The sequence below is a fragment of the Heloderma suspectum genome, chromosome 1 (genome assembly GCF_057233095.1).
Source record: "Heloderma suspectum isolate Gila_16-S chromosome 1, 16-S_ref, whole genome shotgun sequence".
Lineage (NCBI taxonomy): Eukaryota > Metazoa > Chordata > Lepidosauria > Squamata > Helodermatidae > Heloderma > Heloderma suspectum.
This window is the reverse complement of record NC_139458.1, coordinates 303,653,706-303,680,910: the sequence shown is the minus strand read 5'-3', so window position 1 is coordinate 303,680,910 and position 27,205 is coordinate 303,653,706. Positions and strand designations below refer to the sequence as shown.

General features: G+C 44.5%; 2 protein-coding genes across 9 annotated transcripts in view; one reads left to right on the top strand and one right to left on the bottom strand.

Moving 5' to 3' along the window:
* DOP1A (DOP1 leucine zipper like protein A) overlaps positions 1-5,038 on the bottom strand; it is a 90,516-nt gene extending 85,478 nt beyond the window's left edge. For 3 of the 5 annotated variants that reach the window (XM_084827000.1, XM_084826995.1, XM_084827001.1), the window contains exon 1: positions 3,333-3,432. The gene's annotated coding sequence lies outside the window, so the exon portion shown is untranslated. Of the gene's footprint in view, positions 1-3,332; positions 3,433-4,107; positions 4,201-4,945 lie in introns of those variants that run through there. The other 2 variants (XM_084826998.1, XM_084826996.1) reach the window with 2 other exon arrangements.
* A 165-nt stretch (positions 5,039-5,203) lies between these two features.
* Positions 5,204-27,205, top strand: part of UBE3D (ubiquitin protein ligase E3D) — a 101,669-nt gene continuing 79,667 nt past the window's right edge. For 2 of the 4 annotated variants that reach the window (XM_084827015.1, XM_084827014.1), the window contains exons 1-7: positions 5,204-5,322; positions 11,730-11,926; positions 13,504-13,594; positions 17,131-17,365; positions 21,751-21,820; positions 23,271-23,340; positions 26,057-26,165. In XM_084827015.1, the coding sequence (XP_084683141.1) occupies positions 11,770-11,926; positions 13,504-13,594; positions 17,131-17,365; positions 21,751-21,820; positions 23,271-23,340; positions 26,057-26,165 (732 nt within the window). In that variant the 5' untranslated portion in view covers positions 5,204-5,322; positions 11,730-11,769. Of the gene's footprint in view, positions 5,361-11,729; positions 11,927-13,503; positions 13,595-17,130; positions 17,366-21,750; positions 21,821-23,270; positions 23,341-26,056; positions 26,166-27,205 lie in introns of all 4 variants that reach the window. The other 2 variants (XM_084827013.1, XM_084827012.1) reach the window with 1 other exon arrangement.

Here is a 27,205-nt window from a genome sequence, read left to right as displayed (position 1 = left end):
TATTGCTGCAATAGACTAACACAGTTATCCTCCGGAAATCTATTATTATTAATAATTATTATTATTAGCTATAGTCCAAACTTTATTTACTTGTGCCAGCAACAACCTTTTTACAAGTTTGGAAAAAATGTTTTAAACTGTAGAAGTCAAATAACAACCTAACGTGTTGTTGATAAAACCTGCATACAATGAGCTGATCATCTAGCATCAAACACATTTGAGGTTCAGGGCTTTATTATTTCTATTTTAGGCATACAAGATACACGCCTATGCACACTTACCTAGGAGTAAGTCCCATCAAACACAACGGGTCTTACTTCCCATGCACAGGATTGTACTGTGAGGCACAGCAACTTGCTCAAGGACATCCAGATCCACAACCTGTTGATTTTTCACAAAATTACCTGAGCTCAAGAACTGAGTGGGCCCCCACCCAGGTGACAACTTACACATCACCAAAAAAGAAGAAATGCATCACCAAAACAGAGGGCAAAAGAGGACAGCAATTTGCATAACATTTGCCCATGCTAACTTATATGTATAAGTTACAAATGTACATTCTACAAATGTAGAAATAATTGGTTTAATTTAACTGGAAATACAATACATCTCATCATAGAGAAGACAGACTAGGTGACCTGTGTGTTTGCTTGGGTCTTCTGTCCAGGTGCTAACTGTTGATGGGCAACTCCCAAGCCCCTGCTCACCCTCCTTATGGTTCTTTGACTCCAAACTGGACTTGGACTGGACAGCCCATCAAACAGAGGACACCTTCAAATAGAGGACTGTCCTCTGAAAAGTAGGGTACATGGCCACCCTACCCCCTGCCCCCACCAGTTCTTCAATGCCTCTCATAGGGGTGGAGCACATAAAGTTGTGTGAATATGATTCCCTGCTCAAAACTGCGTTTTACAAGAGAGACAAACAGAACTCCTATGTAAGAAAATACACGGGCACAATTCAGACATATGTAGCAAGATCCTAAGCTGGTTTTCGCGGACTCCTCACAGACTACTCCCTATTTCTATTGTGCTTACTTCCAAGTACGCCAGTCTTGGATTGCAGAGTTAAAACAGAAAATTACAAAAGCCAGAGAGGGAACATTCCCATTTCTCTGGACATACTCTAATCTTCATGTTGCTACACTTTAAACAAACAAAAATTCAGGAGAATTTCAAGAAGCTATAAAACAGAGTTCACCAACAAATTTGATACTCTCTAAAATAAAGATTAGGGATTACCTCAAATGTCCCCATGTGGTGTTATGGCTATTATTTATTATTCATTCTTTGAGGTTCCAGCAAATGGAGAATATATATTACAAGTGTTGCAGTGTGGAGTGGTCCTGTTTGGGTTTCCACCCACTTCAGGATCCACCTGAAGTACATTATTCACTACACAGTGTGATCTGAACTTCAAATGCTGTTGAACTCAACAAATAAAGTGTTTTTTCTATGATATTCCCTTTGGAGAAGTTAAGGTATGCAAAAATAGAAATGAAGCCTGCAATACGAAGCGTATTTACTAGGGAGTAAGAACACAGTGAGCCGATTCGCACATAACGAGATGCCACCGTGCGTGAATTTCCCCAGGGGGCTTCTTGCTGCGGTGCTGAATGACATTTTGAAAAATCAAGCCGTGGCAGGAGCGAACTGCAACTTGTTACATGAGAACCTAGGAAAAGTGGGTTGTTGGGGGTGATTAACAAGTCAGCTGCAACACTAAAACAGGCCATGAGTTCTGAGTGGCTTGTTACCCACCCTAACAACCCACCCTCGCCAGGTTCACACTTAAGGGCAAGGTGTGGCATGCCCCTGCCATGGCTTGAACTTTTAAAATGCAAAATGGCAAGCCCTGCAGGGAAATCCATCCACAGTGGCTTGCCATTATAGGTGAATCAGGACACTGGGTCTTATTTTCAAGAAAACACGGTTACGATAGACCTTAACAGTTTTATTCTTGTCAGCAAGAGAAATATCTACCTTACCGATTCCCCCTTCAGGTAATAATGAAAGGCATAGAAATGCCTTTTCTTTAACTCCCCTCCAATAACTGCATACAAAGAATAAAAACTACCACATGCTTTCACAGCCATGATCACTAATACAGAATAACCAATCTGCACAGTAAAAGAAAACAGAAGAAAAATCAATTAACCTCTCACATTGCAAATGGACTCTCAAAGAAAGTATGTTACCTTAAAAGTGCTCTATAGTGCAAAACAAAATCAATGAGATGAGCTACACTTAATTACAGGAGACTAGGTTTGAAGGAGTGGTCACTAAAAACATGAAGGAAAAGGTGAATGACATAGCAATCCAATGCAAGTTTATTCAATTGGGCTTACTCTCTTCTAAGTGGATTTTTAGGAGAATGCAAAATGCTAATAATTACAGGACCGCATATAAATCAACCTGGAACAACCACCAACTTCTGGTTCTTTGTTCACAGATCCCTTAGGGCGGATTAGTTAGTGCTTAACAGACGTTTAAAGTAGCCTTCAACAACCTGGTGCCCTCCAGATGTTTTTGACTATAACTCTCAGGTTTCCTGACCATAGGCTATGCTAGATGTGTCTTGATGGAAACTGAAGTCCACAACATCTGGAGGGCAGTAGGTCAGGGAAGCTGGTTTAAAGCATCCCCCTTTTCGTTCATGAATCTACATTAAAAATAAACAACCCACAGGTGGCAGTTATTTCAAATCAATCAACACAGAGTACAAAGGTGCATGTGTGTATGGTAGGCAGATTAGCATTCTCACTCTAACATAATGATATATTAGAAGGGGAGAATAAAAGAAATTCCACCTATACTCACACAGTCAGGGTGGTAGACAAGGACATATGGGTTTCGATATCAGGTGCACCTTGCAAATGCTGTTAAGAGTGGGTGGACGAAGAAGAAGTGCAGCCGAAGATACTGGCAGCTGCTGCTACTGTTACTAATATGGAAGCCTCTCTCTGCTGCACTCCCTCCATTTATTTGCAGCCTTTTAATTGGGGGAGGGAGCTCATAAAGGTATGAGAAAGAGAGGGAAGGAAGCACTGATGACAAGCCAGAAGAAAGGTCTCATAAGCACGTATGGCGAGAGAAGGATCAAGGCGCACCTCCATCCCACCTCCCTATCCCTCTGAATCTGCCCCGGGGGGGAGTGGCCAGGAGACCCCAATGGAAGCCCCCGGGGTCTACTGGGAGGACCCCCACCCGCTTCCTTCACTTAACTCTTCCCCCATCACAGCCCGGCACCAGCGCTGGAAGAACGACGGAGGCCTCAGGGCCGGGGGACGGGAGGGGAGTGAACAGCGAGGGAGACCTCGGCAGAAGGGTTACCTTGGCGTCCCGAGCCGGAAGAACCCCGCCGCCTAAACACACCGGAGAAGGCACTGACAGCTCCCAGCATGCAGCGCGGCGTCCTTCCTCTTCCTCCTCCTCCAACTCTCTTCGCCTGGCGCTACAGCGCCTCCTGCCGGACCTCAGCTGCACCGCGCACTCTTGTCTACCCTGGTGCTCTCGCCTTGGAGAGGGCGTGTGCGTGATGATGCATCTCCAAGCGTCGATGGAGTGTTGGATTGCGGCTACCACGTCCCTCGCCTGGGCTGCAATCCTGCACGTACTTACCAGGGAGTGAGCCCCATTTAACTCAGGGGGCCTACTTCGGAGTAGACACGTACACTTGCGCAGCACAAACCTCGCACTGTTCTGGAATTCGAGTGGGGGGATATGAGTGGCCCCGCTCTCTGTGTGTATACGCACAGTGCCGGCTCCGGGCTTGGGACGGCCTTTGGGCAAGACACCCTCACGCCCCCCCCCCCCCCGCTCGGAGAGTCAGCCTTGCCACGCTCACGGGCTGCTATTGCTCCGCATCCTCTTTCTCATTGCTTCCGCTTGCTTGCTCGACAGGCAGAGAGCAAGTAGGCAGGGGCCGGCGCCTACGGCTCACCACTACCGCCGTTGTAGTGTGAGGAAGGTGAACAAGCAGGTTGCGATGGCTAAGAAGAGGAGCAAGGCTAGGGGCTCTTCTCGGTGGGGCCCTACTGTGCTGCAGGCCCACCCGCGGGTGCCCCACCATGCCTACCCTTGACCCCAGCCTCCTGTGTACACATACCTTGCATATGAATCATCTCGCAGAGCCGAGTCTAGCCCAGCGCGCTGTTTCTAGCTTTCTGAAACTAGCCAGATGCCGCTGGGTTCAAAAGCTCACAAGCAAGTCATGAAAGTAAAGGCTGCTCCTAGTTGTTTATCCCTCCCTAACGTCTGGTAATCTAAAGGCATGCAGCCTCTGGACATGGGCGTAGTGCTAAATAGCCACAGACCACGAATGATCGTAATAATAAATAGATCAGTCGTGCATTTAAGGAAGACTGCACAATTGCGTCCGTATGTACAAGGGAGACTTAAGTCTACAACTCACTTAGGGGTAAGCCCCATTAAACTCGATGCGACTTTCTTCTGAGTAGACACGTACGGGATTAAAAACGACGAAGTTTTGTGGCACCTTTGAGCAGCGGTGCGCAACTTGTAACGGCTCACTTATTTTCACTGAAATAGACGAAACACGGCTACCCTCTGGAAAATATATAGGATTGTGCCTTTAAATCTTGCAATCCTGTGCACCCTTACATGGGAGTCGGCACAGTGGAATACAGTGGGCTTACTTCTCGGTAAATCTGCAGAGGATTGCAAACCACTGAAAACGGCGAGACTTAACTTTCCGAGTAAACGTGCGTAGGATAGAGCTGCAAGCCCTTCGAGAGAGCGCAAGGAAGCCTCCTCTGATTGCAAAACGGGTGATGCGAGAGAGGAGCGGAACGAAGAAATCCCCATACCAAAATAACAGTTCAGTCCTAACGTGAAGCCACAGGGGGTGAAAACAAATAAACCCGATTTAAATATACGGAACCCTTTGGTTATAAAAAAAAAATAAAATGCATTCCTGAACCCACTTAATCCGAAATCGGAGGAAGACTGAGGGACTCTTCCTCGGAACAACCAGCGCCTCCGTGACCCCAGCCTCAGGTTTACACAAGGGCGGCGGCGCTTCCACGGCTGCAAGGCCTGGCAGCTAGAGCGACCGGGCTGCTGTCTGACTGGCGGCGCGGAGGGAGGGCGCTGTGTCGGAGGCGCCGAGTTTTCTCGTTGCCGGCGGAGCTCCGATGCGTTTAAGCGCTTCCTGGGCTGGGCTGGGCTGGGCGCGTCCCCTCCCCGCGCGCTCGCGCGTTCCCCGGGCAGCGCTTGAATCTCGCGGCGGGCCTTTGCTTTCCCTTGGCCCAGGGTCGCCCTTCCGGGCACGGCCGCGATGAACGCCGCCGTGTTCCTGGAGGTGAGGCAGCGGACGCAGAGCGGCTTGCTGATCATCGGGTACTTATTTACTGTTTGACTCTTTCCATGCGGAGGGGATGGCTTTGTTACGTTCCTGTGCCGCCTTTCTTCCGTGGAAGGAGGTCAACAACACGGCCTCGTGCAGTCGTCTATCCAGGAACGGGGCGGACCCAGTTTAGCTTCAGCGACGTTGCTGCATCTCCGGTCTTCAGACCGTAATGCCTCGGGAATTGTTGCCAGACCCTGGGCGATGGGTTTCTGTCAGTGGAAGCTGGTGGCTCCTATTACGGTGGGGCTGTGGACCTAGTCTGGGTTTCAGTCAGAACCAGCTAGAACTCCAAAGCAGCTATCCAGGATGACTAACTGTATCCCCAAAATAAGTTCAGCACCTTAGATAGCTCCTTTAGAGTTCTGGCTGGTTCTGACTGGAAACCCCCCCCCCCGCCTTTTCTCCATGACAACAGAAGGAGAAGCGAATGGAGGAGTCCAGATTTTTTTAAAAAAGGAATCTGCTTTGCTGCGCTTTGGTCCATGCAGGGCTCCACGGGCAGGTTTTCTGCACCAGTGAAATTGCTTCACAGAACTAGGGATGTCAGAGAATTCCGCCACGGATCTTGGGGAGGCTGAATGCCAGCGCATTCGGCCCCCCGAAATTGGTGGCGGAACGGTCTGCCCCCCGCCCCCCCCGGGACGAGACTTACCTGGAGCAGATCTTCCTGGCAGCAGCGGCGGCGGCTCCAGCGGCGGGGCGGCGGCAGCGGCCGGTCTTCCGACCGGCTGCCGCCACCACCATTTCCAGTTAAAGAAAACAAAAAAACGTGATAAGCTACGTAAAGACTTACGTAGCCTATCACAGCTAGATTTTAAAAAAACACCTTGATAGGCTACGTAAATCTTTACGTAGCCTATCACGGCTGACTTAAAAAACGCGCGTACGCAAATGGCGGCGGCCATGGCTGCCGCCATTTGCGTTCCTTATTTTGGCACGTCTTAGTCTACGTAAACATTTACGTAGACTAAGACGGCGAAAATAAGGGGAACGCAAATAGTGTAGACGCTACGTAGACTACATTTAGTCTACGTAAATGTTTATGTAGACTAAGACGTGCCAAAATAAGGAACGCAAATGGCGGCAGCCATGGCCGCCGCCATTTGCGTACGCGCGTTTTTTAAGTCAGCCGTGATAGGCTACGTAAACATTTACGTAGCCTATCACGGCTGACTGCAGGGACGCAAACGGCGGCAGCTACAGCCGCCACCATTTGCGTCCCTGCTAGCCAGCGGCCGGATGTCCGGCTGCTGGTGGAGCCGGCCGGCGGCTCCACAGAATCCCTGTGGAGCGGAGCCAGCCGGCCAGGATTCCGGGGGGGGAGGAACGGAGCACCTCCCCCCCCCGGCCAGGATTCTGGGGGGAGGGACGGAACGCCTCCCCCCCAGCATCAGCATAATCCGCGGAAAGGTAAGTCACTTTCGTACATCCCTACACAGAACATATTTCGGGGTGGGGGTGGGGGTTGGAGTGAACGTCACCGGACTGGCAGGGGCTTCCCCCCTCGCCCCCCTTTTTCTTATCCCCTGAAAGTCCAGATGCACCTGCATTTCAGGAGCAAGCCTCATTGAGCACAGTGGGAGTTACATCCGAGTAGACACACGTATGCTTGTGCTGGGAAAGACATGGTGGTGGGGGGAACACAGGGATGGGAGACCAGCCCCCTTTGTAACCACAGGTTCTCTATAACAAAGGTGTGGTTACTCCCTAAGACAATAAACCAAGCTACGGAGAATCACAGGTTCACAGGCTTCAGGGAATCCATGCTTTAAACTCTGTATTCAGTTCAGGGGGATCTCTGTAAATTCTGATGTGGGCATTCAGAGGGCAAGCCTCATTCAGCACAATAGGAGTTACTTCTGAGGAGACGCTGATAGGTTTGTTGTGGGAAAGAGAGCAGTAAACACAAAGATGGGAAACCAGCCCCCACTGTAACACAATGCTGCACAGGATCTCTATAATGAAGGGTCAAAGTAGTTACTTCCTAAGGTAATAAACCAAACAACAGAGAATCGGAGCCTTGAGATCACACTTTACAGCACTTAGAGAATTAGGCTTTAAACTGTGCCATGTCAATTGAGGGGGATCTCTGTAAATTCTGAAGTGCACATTCAGGGGAGAAGCCTCACTGAGCACAATGGGACTTACTTCTGAGTAGACACTAATTGGCTTGTGCAAGGAAGGGAAACACACGGGAAACACACAGGAAACACCCCTTGACTGGGGTCACTGTGAAAGGCACACCCCTGGGCAGGGCTAGCATACCTGAGGTCAGTGCAGGGTTTGGGGCATACAGCAACTATACTGCGGAGAACCCGACTTAAGGAAAAGAATACTTGAAACAGTCTCAGGAAATCCAGGTTTTCCCTGATAAGTTCCGGGGTGGCTGCTGGATGGCCACAACGTCATGTATCCCTAATAACCTCCAAATGCAGCCAGTGCGGAGTAAATCGCTCATGGAGATACCCCGCCTCCAGAGTGGATTCACAGCCTCACAGAAATCGGAGCCATCAGCGTCCACTGGTCTGGGCTACCAAACCCTAACCTGAAATAACAGCATGGGACTCCCAAGGACCTGTTGTGTGAATTGAAAGGGGGGGAGGGAGGGTTCCTGAAATAAAGATGCAAGATTGTTGATAACAACTTCCTTTTGTAGAAAAGAGAAATCTACTAATCTGTGTGGGGGAGTTAGGCTTTCTGAAATAATTTTATCATTGGAACTACTTTTTTTTTTTTTTTAAATCTCATTTCTGAAATGGTAGGGACTTGGATTCAAGCTTACCTGCAAGATGTGCATTCTGATTTGGAACATCTACCTAATTCCAGATGTATGGGGGATTGCATTCTGCACATGCTAAAGCGCACAGTATTTTCTTTCTGTGCCCTAAACGCAACAATTCGTACGTTTGTGTCTTGGTAATAGAAACAAGTCTTGGAGACAAACCCCAGTTAACCCCGGCTCAACTTAAGGCATTTCTATCACTAGGGCATGAGGGCTGCAATCCTAAACACACAAGATGCAATCCTATGCATGTTTAGACAGAAAAAGATCCTACATTTCTCAGCATTCCCCAGCCAGCATGGGGAATGCTGGGAGTTGTAGGACTTTTTTCTGTCTAAACATGCATAGGATTGCACCTTTACCTAGAAGTGAGTGTCATTGAACTCAGTGGGACTTAACTTCTGAGTCAAAATGAATAGGATTGCACTGGCAGGCTACAATCTTAAACAGCAGGGTTGGGGAACTTTTTCTGCTGTCTGATGGCTGCATTCCCTCAGGGCTAATCTCTGTGTGTGGCGGGGCAGGTAGGGGGAGGCACATGCCAGGGTGCTGGGCAAGGACGAAACCAATGATTAGGTGGGTCCAGACCCAAAAGTGGGTAGGGCCACCCCTTTTCTCTTTCTGACAGGCCAGTCTTTCTCCCTCTTCCTGCCCAGCAGGCTGCTGGGGAAGGGACAAATTGCTCTTGGCAATTTCAGACGTAGTCTGAACTGATTGCAGAGAATTTTTGAAATTGGGCCGAGGATTGCAGGTTGCCCACCTGTGCTATACACACTTACCTCATATTGTACTTTTGAGGAGACATGCATAGGACTGTGCTTTGAAGTAACTTTTCTCACCCCACCCCCCATTGGTAATCCCCCCCAAACTGTGTCACCAGTAATGCAGTGGAGAGGAGTTTAAGGCTTCAGTCCTCAATATCATTTACACAAAATATTTATAACAAACAAGGACACACATAATAAAATAATAATAAATAATAAAATAATAATACATAATAATAAAATACAAATGGCATTCGGACAATACTAAACACATCATCCAGTAAATGGCAGTCTCAGAAAACAAAACTACCCAACACCACAGCAGAAATGGTAAAAGTCAGTAGTAAAAGGGGAATAATCACACTCAGAGCAAATAAAAAGTAGCCCAGCTGCTGTTGGTCATTTTCAAATTCCTTAAAAAGTCATGTTTATCAAGGTGGCAAAATATGACACAAATATGGGACCAGGCAGGCCTCCATAGGGAAGGTATTCTATGTAAAGTTGGTACTGCAGTTAAAAAGGCCCTGCCTCTTTTATTTACTCACCACACCTCAGAATTGGATCTTAAGAACATATTATTGGGTGTGAAAGGAAAGGAAAGGTTCCTGCTGTGCAAGCACCAGGTCATTACTGACCCCTAGAGAGACGCCGCTTGTGCTGGCGTTTTCGTGGCAGACTATAGCGGGGTGGTTTGCCAGTGCCTTCCCCAGTCATGAGTTGTGACTACCTTTCCCCCAGCAAGCTGGGTACTCATTTTGCTGACCTCGGAAGGATGGAAGGCTGAGTCGACCTGAGCCGGCTACCCGAGACCCGGCTTCCGCTGGGATCGAACAGGTCGTGGGGAGAGTTTCGGTTGCAATACTGCTGCCTACCACTCTGCACCACACAAGGCTCACTATTTGGTGTGCTTTGGTTTTCTTATGGGTAACTACAGCTCTGAACTGGTTACATTTGTGGTGTGGTTATTGGGTGTGAACCACAGCACAAATGTAACCAGTTCAATGTTGTAGTTACCCACAAGAGAACCAAAGCAATTATAGTTCTCTAAGGAAACCCAAGGTATTTGACAGAAATTCAGAACCTTCAGAAAATACTGAGGTTCTTTGGAACAAGTTTAGTAGTGTAAACTTATCCCAGCTGATGTCACACATGGAGTTTACATAGAACCCCTATTCAAAACTTCTCCTTGTGTACAGCTAATAGGCCTTTGATCACATGGAGCTGAATGCAAGTAGCTGCCCGTTTCCAAACATCTGCTTTCAGTGCATGAATGGTGGGGGTAAGGCCAGCAGGGCATGCACCAGCAGGTGTGGGGGCAGGAGGTTCATTTCTCCCCCTCACATTTGCCCTTTGCATGGAGGAAAATTTCTGAAGAGGCCTATAGTTTGTTTAAATGGGTTTGCAATGGAAATGTAATACTTTCTGTCCACACATACCAATAGCACAAAATTGACAAAAACGGTCTGAGTGCTACCAATTTAAGTAGAAATTCCAGATAAACATGTTCAAGATGGATGTGTGACTTTGATATGTAATCTATAATTAATCTTATTTGGAAATAATATCTCCATTTAGCAGGATTTAATTATCTCTTCTTTCGCTTATGTAGTTGTTTACCTGTGCCTTTTCCAAACTCCCAACCAAGCTCTATTCTAACTGAAACTGATACCCACTGTCAAAGAAAGGGCGCAATCCTATCCAGATAGGCTTCCGCCTCCGAACTTGGAGGCGACCACCTATCCAAAGCAGGGCAGGAGAAGCATGGAGGGGATCATTCCCTCTGCACTTCTCCTGCCCTGCATTTTTGGCTAGACAGCCGATTGCAGCTGTCTAGCTGCGGGAGGGCAGAGTGGGGGAGGAGGCTGCTGTACGACACATTTGATGTGTCGTACAGGCATTTCTGCCCTCCCTGCCCCAGAATGCCTCCAGGCACGCCCCTTTCCGGCCTCTCCGTGCTACTCTCGCGAGTGCGGAGGATGGGGCTGTTCCGTGCTGCCTCCGAGGTAGCGTGGAAGTCGGGGGAGGTCGGTTCTCCGGGAACCAACCTTGGAGCACGGTTCCGGTCGGTTCCCGGATAACACAATATCCTATGGCCATCTAGCCGCTGTCTAGTGGCTATAGGATTGCTCCCTTAGTGTCTGAACCAATTTATACTAATAAACATATATATCAGTTCTGCAATATATAGCTCTCAAATACATTAGGATATAAAATTGCTTATTTTAGATTTTAACAGTTCCTTGCATGGCGCCCACTAATTATCCCACTTTATTATTTAATGAGTTGTATTTGATTACTAGAAAGAAGTTGTATGTTAAGCACTGGACATGTAGTTTTTCACTCTACTGTTACTCATTGTTATTTCATTGTCTTGTTTACTTTATTGCGTGAAATCCAACATTGCATAAGTGGAAGGCAACAGGCTTGTGCAATGGATCTTTTCCCTTGTGCTCCTCCTCCCACTTTCAGCACTCTGTACCTCCTAAAGAATATTGTGAACGGTGCCTTACTGGGCTGCAGTGGGAGAGGAGAATCAACCTAAATTCTGTGAAGGAATCTTGCACCACTCACACAAGATCCCAGTTTTTGCAATTCCCCTCTCCCACTGCACCCTGGTTTCACCCACTTCTTTTAATGTTTTTATTGTATATTTACTGCTTTTGCTTTTTAATTTGCATGGCAAATATTTCCAAAGGGAGTTATGTAAGTAAAAAAAAACCATATAGTTATTTTCAGACTTTCCTGGTCCTTTCAATTCATTATTGCAAAACTCCTACATATAGAATGTAAATGTTTTTTTTTAATATTTTTAGCCAATTAAAGCCAGAACGCTGGGCTGTGGATATTACAGTGATGCCATCATTGCTAGAGCTAAAAAATGGTGAAGACTGCAAGCCAATCAACCTTCCACCAGAGGTCAGGATTGTTCCTTCTTCCTGTCGAGGACTGCAATATGTGCCTGGGGATGGCTTACATATGAGACTGCTAGTTCAAGCAGATTTCAATAAAAGTGAGAGTCCCTTGTTATTTTTTTTTTGTTAGTGATGTGTTATCAACTTTGGAGTTAGCTTCTTGTAAAGCAAGTAGGTCAAACTGTGAAGGATTAAGTATGATTTCTAGGAAAGCTGCAATTTCACTGAACAGTATAGGATTGGTGAAGGTTTAACTTTTAGCTGTGAGATTTGCTTCAACAGACTTCACATTGTGAACTGCTGCTGCTGCTTTTTTCTTTGCCTGTAAAGTTTCTTTAACTCCAACTTGGTTTTTATTGGATTTACTCCCTGTGCTGTGCTGAAAGTTGTTAACAAATCTCATTTCGCAGGCAAAATGCATAACAAAAGAGTATCACAACATTAAAATAGCGATTTTGTATTAGCTTGCTTAGTTTTTGAAGCTTCTGAAATATAATTCTGCGCTCTTGTTCTGTGACTCTCTTATGTTGCTTCGGAAATGGGCTAGTTTGGCTTATCGGTTCACAATGCTGCACATCTTTGCGTCCAGTGATTGCTCTTAGTAATCTTGGCCGAAATCAATGCCCATAGTGAAAACTTGGTTTAGCTATGGAATTTAGGCTATACACACTTACAAGGGAATAAATCCCAATTTGCTCAGTGGCGTTTATTTCTTAGTGGACAAGTATAGGATTGCTGTGTAAGTTGCATGATATGTGGGTTATGCATTGTTGATACAAAGGTATAATTTCATGGGGCAGTATCCAGTACCACCCCTGCGTCTCTGTTGATTGTGTTGTGCCAGCAGAACCAGCTGCCTGTGCAACAGGAAGCTCGCACTTTCTAGAGCAACCCCAGAAACAAGGCAAAACACTCAGCGAGCTCCGCTGACTTGCTCCATTCTGGAAACTAGTGTTTCAGCTCATGGCCGGTTGCTTTAGGAAACGCGAGCTGCCCGTTGTGTTAGGGGTGGGTCTCTCCTGCACATGGGCAACATTGGATACTGCCCATGGTGTTGCTTTTTTAACGTCAATTAAAATGATATTTGATTGCTGCTTGACTGCCATAAGAACTCTGCCTTGAGAGGGTTTTACCCTTAAAAGCAGCCTAAAAATAAAATTTAAAATAAAATAAGGAGAGCCCTGCTGGATCAGACCAAAGGCCTGTCTATTCTAACATCCTGTTTCTCATAGTGGCCAGCGAGATGCCTACAGTAAGACCACAAGCAGGACAATGAGCGCAATAGCCTTCTCCCGCCGTGCCCTGCATTCTGCCTCTGATCCAGGAGGTAGTATATAGCCATCATGACTAGGAACCTTTGATAGCCTCATCCTCCAGAAAGTCTCTGTCTCATTTCAGCTATGAGCTTGCTAGCTGGATGATAATTCTGTCAGTTTCAGAGTACTGTGTGTAATGTGGGGATAATAATATTGTCCTACCTTACAGGACTGTTGTATCATTACTGAGATAAGGAAGTGTTTGAACACTTGAAATATGCTATATACATTTCATTATTATTATTTTTCTTGTGAATCCTGTGCTATGCAGGGTGTCTTCTGGTGTGAATGTGAAGGTAATTTTACTTGCTTTGTAATGTTTAAAGTAGCATGTGTTGTGTTCTTCAATATCATTTCAGAACTGGTACCACCTATTGGTGACAGCCTTAAATCCAAAACGAGTTGCACCTTTTACTGTCAGTCTTGTGGTGAGAGTGTAATAAATGGTCGGTAAGTGCTGGGCTCCATTACAGTTTTCCTCTGGGTGAATGTATGTATTTGCATTGTGCTCATACTAGGTGATGTGAAGACTTCCTAGGCCAGGGGCCCCCAACTTTTTTGGACCCGTGTGTGCATTTGGGAATTTGAAAAACTGCTGTGGGCACCAGCACAAAATGCCTCATCAGTGGATCACCACTTTGGCTTCTACCTCTCGCGTCTATGGATCTTAGGCTGCATTTTATTCAGCAAAAACTTTTGTCTTGTGTCTATTAGATGCCGCAATGTCTCTTTAATAAGGGATTGTCTAATTCAGCTAATTGCTGGCAGTGCAATACAGCTAATGCTTCTTTTGAACGTATGTTTTGGGAACATCTAGTAGTTGCTTCTTTTTGCGGGGAGGTCATTACACAGATTTTGTATTGGAACAGTCTTTAATATTCACTGATGTACACGCTCTTTTAAATTATTTACCTGCTTCATGGAAATTAACAGAGTCAGCATAAATGGATTCTCCACGCCCTTTTGACAGCTAAAAGACTGATATTACAACATTGGAAGGATATAATGCAATGAACTGAGGACATTACAATGTTTTCAGTATTTGAATAGGTGGCATATAGACGTCACCTTCAAATGATTACTTATTTGGGGCGTTTGGTCTGCTTTTGTTGAAGTCTATGGCCGTATTTGGATATCACGATAATCCATGGTGGGTTAATAAACTACTCATAGTAGCTTATTTTTTTAATACTCTGTGATGCCCTGCCACATGACCGGGCCAATAAGCTACTGTAAGTAGCTACTGTAAGTAGCTTATTAAGCTACTGTGTGGAATTTGACTCCCCCCGCCCCCTATCCTGCTGGAGTCCTCCCACCCAAGCAGTGACTCTGTTTTACTATGGCACTGAAAGTTTGCAGGATCCAGACAAAACTTCATACACGGCCTCCCTCAGTCAGGAGGCACCCAACCCACATCCCCCTTTTTCATGTACTTGGGATTTTTGCTCCTTTGTGGTAATTGCGCAGGGTTTTGATGGTAGATCGGGTGCTTCCTGACTAGGGGAGGCTGTGTGTGAAGTTTGGTCGTGATCCTGCCAACTTAAGGTGTTCCCAGTTGGCATTCCCACCCCCACCCCCCCATAGTCACTAGTGAAATAGCCCGTGTAGGTTGTCTCCTTAACACAAAGAATACAAAGAACTTTGTAGGTGACCAAAATAACCCATGGTGTCTGCCAGACGACACGATAGCCCATGGTGGGTTAAATAACCCCTAATGCAGACCGTGGGTTATCAGAGTGGGTTATTTTGGGCAAATAAGCCATCGTGGATGAAAACATTCCTGACAGACGACACGATAACCCATGTTGGGTTAAATAACCTATCATGGGTTATTTAACCTCATGCCGTCCGAACCAGTCTATGTATAAAACTGCTAGAAAGTTGTATGCGTTTTATACAGATCCATGTACATTTATTTAAAAAATGGGAGGCGGGACCCCTATCTAGGGAACCACTATCTAGGCCACGCTGTCTGGGAATGCTGGGAATTGCAGTCCAACACTTCTGGAAGAACCCGGGTTGTGGAAGGCTGGCCTAGGCCAAGCTTGAGCTCCAGAAAGTCTAGCTGTATTGACCTGGCCAGGAAGCAAAGCATGAAGCTGTAGTGGCAATATAAACTATTACCACTGCGGAGTTACAACTTCCCTTCAGAGAATCTGAGATCTAGCAATATGCTACCTATGTACTTCTGCCCCGTGTCCATTATGAATAACACATTTTGCGCTCTCCTCTTCCGCCCCACACCCCAATTTTTACTTTTTTGTTTTCATTTAACACCATTTCTTTTCTTTTTCTTTTAATTCTTCTCTACCTCTGAGATCCTTTGGGTTGAAGAGTGAGATATCCAGATTTCCAAATAAATAACATTAAGCTTAGGGAACAGTCCTGTTAAATTGGTTTACTTTCTGGTGATTTTTTTTTTTTAGTAATAAATATATTTATTTATGACATTAATCTGCTGCCCCATAATGAGAATTCTCTGGGCAACTATTCTGAATTTTTAACAATGGGCCAGCATGGTGGCCTGCATTGTAGTTGTTTTGTTTACTATGTGTTACCATGGGATGTTTGGTTTCTCATTAGCAGGGAGATCCCCCCGCCTTCCCCGTATTTCTTGGTTAGGAGGCCATGGAATGTCTTTTTCCTAATTGGAAGCTACAGAGCATTTGTAGCAGTACGGTGGTTAATCGGAGACTGCCTGTTTTTGATGTTGAAGAGATTGCAAAACAGCGTGGTTGTTGAGCACCTGTGCGGCCATAATACCTGGCTGCTGAACTGTGCAAAGTTTGGTCAAGCAGAGTTTGTGCAGGCTTCTTTTATGCATGACACATAGGAAAAATGCTTTTCATGGTATTGCTCTTGCCATTCAGTAGCTTTCGTAGAACTGAACAGAGTGGCATTTAAATTAATTTTCCTCAGCTAACTTTTCTGGCATTGACCCTTTTCCATTAATCCCCAATATCACTACACATTCGCTTTAGAGGTACACTGAAAAATGAAACGCAGAAGGTGTCATCTGTTTAAGCTTCAGTTTATTGCATTACATTTTGTGCTGAGCATTAATTTCCCAGCATACACAAAAGACTTGGTCTTGTGTGCTAGGAAAACGTATTGATGCTCAAAGTTCTAGCACAGCCACAGGACTGAGCTTTGTTTCTTTCTGTTTATTACAGCAACTGAACTGTATATACTTTTTACAAGAAACTTCAGCGACAACAGTATAGGCTTTCAGAACTAGGTATTGAGGTGGTTATACAAAAGACTGAAATTAATGTTCTGCAAGTGTATCTCTGCTTATGTTAGAAGGCTCATAATGTCCTTTCCTAGGCCTGATATTGGCTGGTCTGATTTGTGTCGTGACCAGTGGACTTACTAGATTCTTACCAACTAATCATCCTCTTGCCAGGCTCAGCATGAAATTCAAGACCCTATATCAAAACATTCCGTGTGTGTGTGTGTGTGTGTGTGTGTGTGTGATTTTTGCCCATCTGAAAGTAACCTTAAACTACCTAAGGTCTCCCTTGAAGAATTTTGCCCTTTTGCTACTTCTTGTTCATTACAAACATTATATTACAGAATTTGCTGTAGTCTCTGTTATGGTCACTCAAAATCTGAAAGTCTCAGTAGTTTTACGTTTAGGGCAGGGGTGTCCTCCAACTCCCAACATTCCTCACTGTTGGCTATGCTGTCTAGGGCTGATAGGAATTGTAGGCCCAAACATCTGGAGGGCCACAAGTTGCTCACCCCTGCTTTAGGGTGTGATGCAAGTCTTTGTGTGGTTACTTAAATGCTTTATAAATTATTATTTTGTCCCTTTACTGCCCAACTTTGCTTTTTTAAACATCCGTCTGTAAGGTAAGGCAGTTAAAATATTTTCTGGAAAGAGTGAAGTCAACTCCTGTTTTTCTACCAAAAGGACTGTCCGCATAGGCAAAGTCTAAATAGCCGCTGTCATAACAACTAACTTTCTCTTTCCTCTTTCTTAGGACATTTCTCAGAGTTCTTTACCTTCCCAGTGAGAACTGGAGTGATTTGGTGGAGGAATGGTGTTGTCATCCCAACCCCTTCAATGAGAGCCTGCTTCACCCACAATATGATGACTGTTTTCTTGCACACAATTACTTCCTGGTTAATTCAGGAAGTGAGTTGACTGGGTCAGGAGCTGAAGTTCTTCATCCAGAGTCTCAGGGTGCTACTTCTCAAAGTAGCGGTTCTGTCTCTGTGAGTACAATGGGCAAGAAGCAATGAGTAAGCCTAAACGTTATATGCCTTTTGCTTTTCAGGATTGGGGGAGTGCGTACTTTGCATGCGGAAAGGCCCAGGTTCGTCCCCTAATATCTCCAGTTAAAGCAGGCTAGGTGGCCTCTACAGCAGGATTTCCAACCTTGTGCCCACCAGATGTGTTGGATTACAACTCCCATCATTCCAAGTCAGCATGATAGTTGTATTCCAACACATCTGGAGGCAGCAGGTTAGGCAGACCTGTTCTAGACATTCTTGGACTCCAACTCTCATCAGCTTCAGTCAGGATGAAGGAAGTTCTAGTTCTACTCCAACAACATCTGGAGGGCTGCAGGTACTCCATCCGTGAGTTAAAGGATCACAGTAGCACTGCTGGGAAACGGCATCTGCCAGAGACTCCAGATACCCACTGCCAGACAGGAGAGATAATGCTGGTCTAGAAGGACCAATTGTCTGATTCAGCAGAAGGTGTTTCATAAATTCATATGTGCTCATATGGCTACATATAGTTCTCCCCCAGAGCGCATTCAGCAACTATTTAAAATGGCTCCCACTTCCTTTTTTTGGTCTTCTGAGTGGTTCTTTTGAACCTAGCTGTGACTGTATGCCTTAGAAACCCCACTTTCATCTGTGTATGGAGATAGACTTGGAATTGGTTTGAAAGCATTGTTTGTTGTTGTTGTTGTTTCTATACCTCCCAATAGCCAAAGCTCTCTGGAAAGTTTACAAAAGATTTAAACACTTCAAATACAATGTAATGTAATGTAGGAGCCAAATTAAAAAGCCTCCCTTTTAGGGGAGGGACAATGGCTCAGTAGCAGAGCACGTACTTTGCATGCAGAAGGTTCCAGGTTCAATCCCTGGCATATCCAGGTAGAGCTGGAAAAATTCCTGCCTGAAACCCTGGAGAGCCGCTGCCAGTCAGTGCTGACAATACCAGGCTAGATGGACCCAGGGTCTGACTCAGTATAAGGCAGCTTCCTATGTCCCTATGAGGATTAGCTGAAATTTAAAAAAAAACATCTGCATGTTACTTTTCAGCCCTAAAAAAAGGGTCCCCAAAGCAGTTCACAATAAAATGATTTATTAAAATACAACAAAATAACATACAATAAAACCATGAGCAGGATTAAACAATCTTATTTCTGACTGAAAGGACATGAGGCCTGTTCCCCCATCTTCTTTCATCCCCTGCCCCAGCCCTGCACACACGCTTTAAATTATTTGTGCTGCCTTTGGAAATCTATCATTTTTTATAACTTTTAGGGAAAGGTGATGTGTACCTTCATCACCTGGTAATGTCAAGCAATAAGTCGATGTGTGAAACAGCCATCACAGAGAGAACGCCACAGACTAATCCTCCATATAACCTGACACAATACTTTCTTAATGGAGTGGTTTATCCATTTTCCTGAGATTCAGCAAGTCATAAGTCATTGAATAATGAGCTGTTGAGCGATGCACTTGTGTGTCTGCTAAATCAGCCCTGAGGGTAACTGATGCCACCTTATTTTTTTTCCCTTTCTCTCTCTGGCCCCAACAAGGCAACTATATGCCAAATCCTCATTTAACACACTTTTTAAACACCCCGAGGTCACACAGCATTCTAGCAGTTATCTCTAGGGGGAAATATTTTCTTCCAGACAATATCAAGGACCTTTTAGAGTAGAAGTGCAAAAGATATTAAGAGAGTGCAGATGGCCAGCAGCTGAAAGTTGTCACACAAGATACATTGATTTAATTTGTATGGCAGGAAGTATTGCCACTTTGATTCAAACCAGTGAAAATACAGAATTCTCAGGTCATGACTCTTCTGCCATTCCATGTACTTTTAGATGGGGTGGGGGAAAATTCATTGGGTGGTCGTTGTCGCAGCAGAGCTTGTGTGTGAACATAACACATGCATACAGGCTCTGAATGTTCATTTTGTCCACCCCCACACACACACTTTCCCATATAAAGCAGCAATTTCCTTTAAAGCTTTTGTTAGGGGAAGCTAATAGAGGCTAGGTCTATTTTGTTTTTTAAGCTATTAGCCACTATAGCTAAATACAGTCTAAATTTTCAGAGGCAGTGTACCTCAATACCAGTCAGTGAGGTAGAAACAAGCCTTACACGGCTTGGGACCACAATACCTGACAGAGTGCCTCTCCTGACATAAACCTACCCATACACTATGCTCTGCATCTAAAGTCCTCCTCCAGCTGCCTACTCTGAGGGAAGTTCGGAAGACAGCAACAAGGGAGAGGGCCTTCTCGGTGGTGGCCCCTCAATTATGGAATGAGCTCCCCAATGAGGCCCACCTGGCGCCAGTATATTTATCTTTTCGATGCTCGGTTAAGACCTTTCTCTTCTCCCAGGCATTTGGCAGCATATGATAAGTTTTAATCGATCCTGGGTTGTCTTATGGTTATGGTTGTTTGCTTGAGATTGCTTCTTTGAAGTTGTTTTAGGTATATGTTCTTTTGTGTATATTGTCTGTTCGTGTGTTTTTTATGCAAACGGGTTTTAATCTTTGTATACTGTTTCTCTGTATATATTGAGACCTTCTCAAACTGGGGAGAGGTATCGAGTGGGGTACCGCAGGGCAAAGTCCTGGGCTCAGTGCTCTTCAACATTTTATTAATGACTTGGAGGAGGAGGTGCAGGGAATGCTGATAAAATTTGCAGATGACACAAAATTGGGCGGGATAGCTAATACTTCGGAAGACAGGAACAAAATTCAAAGTGATCTTGACAGACTGGAGCGCTGGGCAGAAAACAACAGAATGACATTTAATAGGGATAAATGCAAGTTCTGCACCTAGGAAAAAGAAACTAAATGCACAGTTACAAGATGGGGGATACGTGGCTCAACAACACTACAAGCGAGAAGGATCTTGAAATTGTTGTCGATCACAAGCTGAATATGAGCCAACAATGTGATGTGGCTGCAGAAAAGGCAAATGCCATTTTGGGCTGCATTCATAGAAGCATAGCTTCCAAATCCCGGGAAGTACTAGTTCCCCTCTACTTAGCACTGGTTAGGCCTCATCTGGAGTACTGTGTCCAGTTCTGGGCACCACACTTCAAGAAGGATGCAGACAAACTGGAGAGGGTTCAGAGGAGGGCAACAAAGATGATCAGGGGACTGGAAACAAAGCCCTATGAGGAGAGACTGAAAGAACTGGGCATGTTTAGCCTTGAGAAGAGAAGACTGAGGGGAGATATGATAGCGCTCTTCAAGTACTTGAAAGGTTGTCACAGAGAGGAAGGCCAGGATCTCTTCTTGATCATCCCAGAGTGCAGGACACGGAATAATGGGCTCAAGTTACAGGAAGCCAGATTCTGGCTGAACATCAGGAAAAACTTCCTGCCTGTTAGAGCAATACGACAATGGAACCAATTCCCTAGGGAGGTGGTGGGCTCTCCCACACTGGAGGGATTCAAGACGAGGCTGGACAGCCATCTGTCAGGGATGCTCTGACTTGGATTCCTGCACTGAGCAGGGGGTTGGACTCGATAGCCTTGTAGGCCCCTTCCAACCCTACTATTCTATGATTCTATGAACATCTGGAAGGCCGCAGGTTCCCCACTCCATGTCTACTCTGACTGTCACCAGTTTTCCAGAGTCTCAGGCAGAGGCCTTTTACATCCACTACCTACCTGATCCTTTTAATTGGTGATGGCAGAGATTGAACTTGGGGTCTCCGACATGCAAAAAATGTGTATGTCCCTTTCCATAGCTCAGCTCCCATAGTGTTGCAATATAGGAATAATAATGCTGATCCATTTTACAGGCCTACTGTAACCAAAGTGCTATGAATACTTAAATAAGTGCTATATACTGCTAAATAGTAATAACTATTAGTACTTATCCTTTTCTTGTGTATAAAGCTTCTGATCATTTTATGTTGCAATCACCAGTACTTTTTCCACTCTGTAAGTTACGAGAGTTAAATTCATGCAGAAGTCTTCAGTCTTACACAATGAGAGACTACACCCCTTGCCTCCCATTTTGATAAAATGTTATCTGCAAATAAACCTTTATCATCTGATGTTTGCAATGTATTTAACAACTGAGCACTTGTGTTATGTATTCGGAGTGTCTGTAACAGAGCTGGGACCAGGTGCAATAATTTTTAAACATGGACTGGTATGATAATTTTTGTGGAACGGTAATAATCTATTTAATGTGGAAACAGTAACAGTTGGAAATAGGAATGAAGCCATTTGTTCTGGGATGCAGAATAAAACTAGGAAAAAATTGTCCAATGCATCTAATTCTTTGTTTAGACTGTGGCATAACTTACTTAAAGGTAACTTCCCCCCTCAGAATTTTCTAAAGAGATGAGACATTTAAATGTTGTTTCTTTGCCCTACAGAATTCAAAGGCAAATAGCAGAATAATTTGCAAGCGCTGCAAGTCGTTGCTGGGAGAGGTTATGCCCTCAGGTACAGAGTATGCAAACAAAAACTTGGAAGGCTGTCACAGGCAGCTAAAGGGGTGTGTGTGTGTGTGTGTAAGTAAGATGTAAGAGGCTTTTAATAGAGCTTAGAACCCTTTCCCAAAAAAGGTTAAATACATATCTAATCAGGGGTCCACAAATTATGTCCAGGCTTAGTAGCCCAAAATTATTTCTAGTAGCTAGCAAGAATATAATAAAAGTGCTCTGAACACATGCAATTCGCCTTTCCACCAAGCCAGTGAAGCTTGCCTCTACTACAGAATTAAGGTGAAGGGGAATCAGGCGTATGATGTTGTTCCCCATAAACCTGAGTCCCCTGCAGGTCTCTTTCTAAATATTAAATATTTTCACCACTTCCCTGGCAAGCCTCAGCATAGCACAGAAAGGCCAGGAGACAGTCTTTTCCTCTCCCAAAGAAATGCACTCCAGACTTTTTCTTCCTTCTCTGTGATAGCTCCCTTTCACAGCCTTTGGAGGACAAAACAAAGCGAGTTGGTCTTCTTTTCTTTTTGGTTTGGAAGGGGGGAGTGAGGGAGAAAGAAAAGCCAGTTGTGAATGGGGCTGGGGAATGGAGAAAAGCTGAAGGAATTAAAAGGGAGATTTGAAATAGCCTTCTGCTTTTTCCTATCCAGGCAGTTAATCAATTTACAAACAAAACTTTCCTTATTCTTTAAAATATCTACTTCCATTTGGAATGAAATGGCACAGGAGCTTGTTGACTGGGAGGTATTTAAAAGGAATACCCCTCAAGGTGAGGGGTTGCAAAAGTTTTTTTTAGCTTTTGCTGCTGTAGAGTTCCAGAAGAGGATGATACTGCTGGGGGATGGAATGCTGGACTTTAGGCATTTAGTCTGATTTAACATGACTATTATGTTCTTAACTTTCATTTAAGTGGCAAACTGCCACTGAACCTTGGAAGTTCAGTTAGTCATTGTGACGAATTATAGTTCTGAAAACTACAAACCCGTTGATCTTGGCAAGAAATTCTGCTTCTCAGCATGCTTAGAAGTGTCATTTCAGCGCCTGAGGCACACCTGGTGGGCAAAATAGCTGTCTGGACAGGCTGTCTGGGTCTCCCTCCCAATGCCGGTTGCCCTCACTTTGCAAAGATAAAAGTTGGGGGGTTCTGCTTGCAAAGGGAAGGCTGGAGGAACAGGCAGGAATGAGGGGTAGAAAGCAAGCACCATTTCGACATTTGATCCAGATCTACACGGCTCTCAAAATTGTTGTAATGTTTTGAGTAGGAGTGGGATTCACATTTCAAGCCCCCTCCCCATTTAAATACTTCCCCTCTCTCTAGTTTCTTATGGTGCATGTCTGGATTCAGTATTAGTTCTTTGTCCCAATATCATGACTCAGTAAGACTTCAGTTGCATGTTTCATTGTGAATTAATACAGCATTAAGATCCTTCTTTTTATTTTCTTTTTGCTTCTAGGTGTCACAAAATACTATTTCACTGAATTGTTTGTTCAGCCATCTGAAGATGATGTCAACATGATACCAAGGTGCTAAAGCACTATGCAATTCTTTGTGAAAATGGTGCTGTTCATTAACTATTTAAAGCAGGGATGGGAAACATGGGACCTGTCAGATGTTGGACTGCAACTCCCATTATCCCTCACTATTGGCTGTGCTGACTAGGACTGATGGAAGTTGCAGTCCAACAATATTTGGAGGGTTACATGTTCCCCACCCCTAATCTAAAGGCTTGCTATACTTTTCTTCTATACATTTCATTAAATATACAAATATTAACATTGTTTCAAGTAATGGTAATTAAGGCTGCAATCCTATACCCACTTACCTGGGAGTAAGCCTCATTGAAATAAGTGGGACTTACTTCTGAGTAGACGTAAGTGTATTTATTGCTTTTTCTGCGCTCTCTCCTGCTTAGTTGTCTAATTAGAATGTGGGGTTAGTGAACTAAATCACTGAAGTCAAAGCTCAACTAATGAATCATTTAAACGACTTGTGCGACTGATTCGGGGATGCCAATTTCTTTGGTACCCAGGGACCAAAAACCATAAAAATTTAGAGGGACTGTATTTCTTCCTAATAAGAGGAAATGTGCATACTGTCCCTTGACCTGAAAGTCCAGTTCAGGAGTCTGAGCTATATCAGATTGTGTTTGGATAGTCTGTTCAGTGGAAGGATGGAGGCAAGAAGATTGAATCCTCTCCTCTGCACACCTCTGTTCCCCTAAATCAGCATTCCCCAATGTGACGCCTTCCAGATGTGTTGGACTACTGTTCCCATCATCCCCCACCAGCAGGGTCAATGGGCATGCTTGCTGGGAGTGATGGGGAGTTGTAGTCCAATGTATCTGCAAGGTGCCACATTGGGGAAGGCTGTTCTACACAGCTGTGAATGGGTGGTATTGGAAAGGTTCTGACAGATTGTTTGCATGCTGTTGAAATTCTTACATTGGACTTCTGATGATCAAGGCATCCCTTTTGCATATATGTTTCCTCTTGTTGAATCAGAATGATTGGTTCTTGTAAACCTGGACCCTACATCTTCAGGTAGCATGCTTAGCCACTGTAATTCCTTCATTATAATTCTTGTACAGCCCTGGTAAGCAGACTTTGTTTTTGGCTACAACCCTGAGATCGATCAACGGGGGACTGGTACAAACAACACTTAGAATTAAAGAATTCTGAGCCCAGGAATTTGTTCTGAGTATGAGAACTGAACTTGAGCTCTCAGTCCTTCTACATAAAAATGCACTCCTCCTCATCACCCCCTCCCCCCCCTCCAGTTTCCTTCATTTCAGCAGCACAAATTTGAGGTGATCTCGTTTTATTGTTGCCATTATTAGACAATTGAGACAGTCAGAAATCCTTGCCAATCGACTCAAATAATCCAGAGATCTACTGGTAGATGCAGATCTACACGCTGCCCACCCTTTAAGTTGCATTGCACATGCAATATAATAAAGAGAATGCATTGAAAAGCCGAATCCACAGTCTTATTGGAATCATCCATGCTTTATTTTTATGGATTGCCACCCCCAAACATTCACACTAGTTAGTCTGCCTTTGAAAGCCCTCTTAATATCTTTGCAGTGTCCTTGTGACATCACTGTTTGTGATATGCTTACAACAGAATTAATAATCCCCAACCTGAGCATTCATTTGCTCTTGTAGCAAGGCTTAGGGCTAATCAGCGGCAAATTATGCAAACTTAATGTTGCTTTAATTAATTTCTGCCACAAAACATATAATTGCCAATTACAAGCTGATATCTAGCCATCTTTTTCTAGCCTATGCTGCTCTCTGCTTCTGTTAAAGCTTTCTACTTTTTAACTGGAGGATCTCTTTTAAATAAAACATTTCAGGCAAACCAGTTAGAAGCGTAGGCAAATGCACATATGCTGTGGCTACCACAGCATTCTGCGACCACCTTGCATTGTTATTATTGTATGACAGATTAGTCTTTGTCTTATGGAGGTGTAGGAAAAAAAAGATTCTTCAGCATATGTTGTCCATCAGAAAAGTAGCGATGGAAGAGAATATGGGCACACTGGGGGGAGCCATCGTAGGTTTATGTTCATAAGATTCAGTGAAGCTCATTCTGAGGGCGGCATAAACTCTGTGGGAGAGCGGGGGTCTGGCTTCTCTCATGCTGTGGGCCTGGCAGGTGCACACAGCAGGCTCCCATAATAAGATGTTGGCAGTTGTTTTCCGTAATCTAAAGCCCTTGCCTTAGACTTCCTGAGTCCTAGTACAAGATTAGATTAGGTATGGCAGTTTATTATGTGGTCAGGAGAAAATGTTTTCGCTATCGTGGAAGAAGGATGAGAATGGAGAGGTGAGGAGAGCAGATTTCTTACTCCACTAAAAGAAGTCAGCTGCTTTTGTTTCTGGACAGTGGTACAATTAATAATGCTCCATTTTAAATATAATAGATTACTTTTGCAGAGCCAGCTTTATCCCACAGGGTCTGTTGAAAAGCACTCATCACTCACCTTTCCCCTGTCTTTATTTTTTATTTTTTACTTTTTTCGCTTCTGCTGCTATTGCCCAAAGCCCTACTAAAGAGTTTTGCAGGATTGGAGGGGAAGGGCAGTTTCCACTGGTAGAGATGCCACTAGGAAATGCAAACATCTCTTCTTTCAATGTGGATTGGCCTGACATTTTCCTTTTATGTGCTCATTCGTTTTTGCCAACCATGACAGTTGTGAATTCATTATATGAAACAGTCTTTTCTTTTCCAAAACAGGTCTCCTTTTATACAGAGTGTTATAGCCCAGTGCCTTGTAGAACTATCTTCTGCTAGAAGCACATTTAGATTCAGCATACAGGGGACTGATGGGACAGTCTACATCTTGGTAAGTCACAGATCTATAACTTTTTTTGTACAAAGTTATCCAGTGATGTAACTCCAACTATCTGCACTCTGTTTGATAGCCAAGGGTAGACAAATGCATTTGTTTTGCTTTCTTCCACATGTAGTTTTTAAAATCTCAGATTCTTTGTCCCATTTATGGAAAAATTCATGAATTTATTTATTTATTTATTATATTTCTGTACTGCCCAATAGCTCAAGCTCTCTGGGCAGTTCACAACAAATTCAGTAAGTTTTTATAAAAACCAAACCAAATGTAATTCTCACCCACCGGCACTGGCCAAATTCAGTAGATGCAGCTATTCCCAGCTTGGAGAGGACCGTGTTGTATCTGCCTGTCATGTAGCTGCTGTTAAAGATGGGGAGCCTGTCAGCAGAAAGAGGTGGCAACTCTAATTCAGCCCCACAAACCAGTGTGGTGTGCCAGTGTACTGAAGTGGTTATAGTGTTGCACTGGGACTCAGGACATCCGGCTTCTAGTCCCTACTCAGCCATGAAGCTCATGGGGTGACTTTGGGCCAGTCACTGACTCACAGCCTAACCTACCTCACAGGGTTGTTGTGAGGATAAAATAGAGACGAGGAGGACCATGTAAGCCACCTTGGGTTCCTTGCAAGAGGAAAAAAGGCAGCATATAAATGTAATAAATAAACAAACAAACAAAGTTGAATACACAGGGATTCAAACCCACATTTTTAAGAGCAAAGATAGCCTTCCCCAATGTGTTGCTCTCCAGCAGTTTTGGACTACAGTCCCCATCATCCATGACCCTTGGTTATGCTGGCTGGGGCTGATGTGAGTTGTAGTGCTGGAGGGCACCATGTTGGGGAAGGATGAGCTAGGCACTCAGCCAAGACGGAAAAATCAGTCAGTTTCGCTTTCTCCCACAATCAGTATGTTAAAATGTCAGGTTCTTTCCATCTCATTCATGAAGACATTTTGGTATGATGCTTTCCAAAAATAAACCAGATAAAATTCTCACACATCCCTATCAATATCTTTAGCCTGCCACCTTTGCTAAGC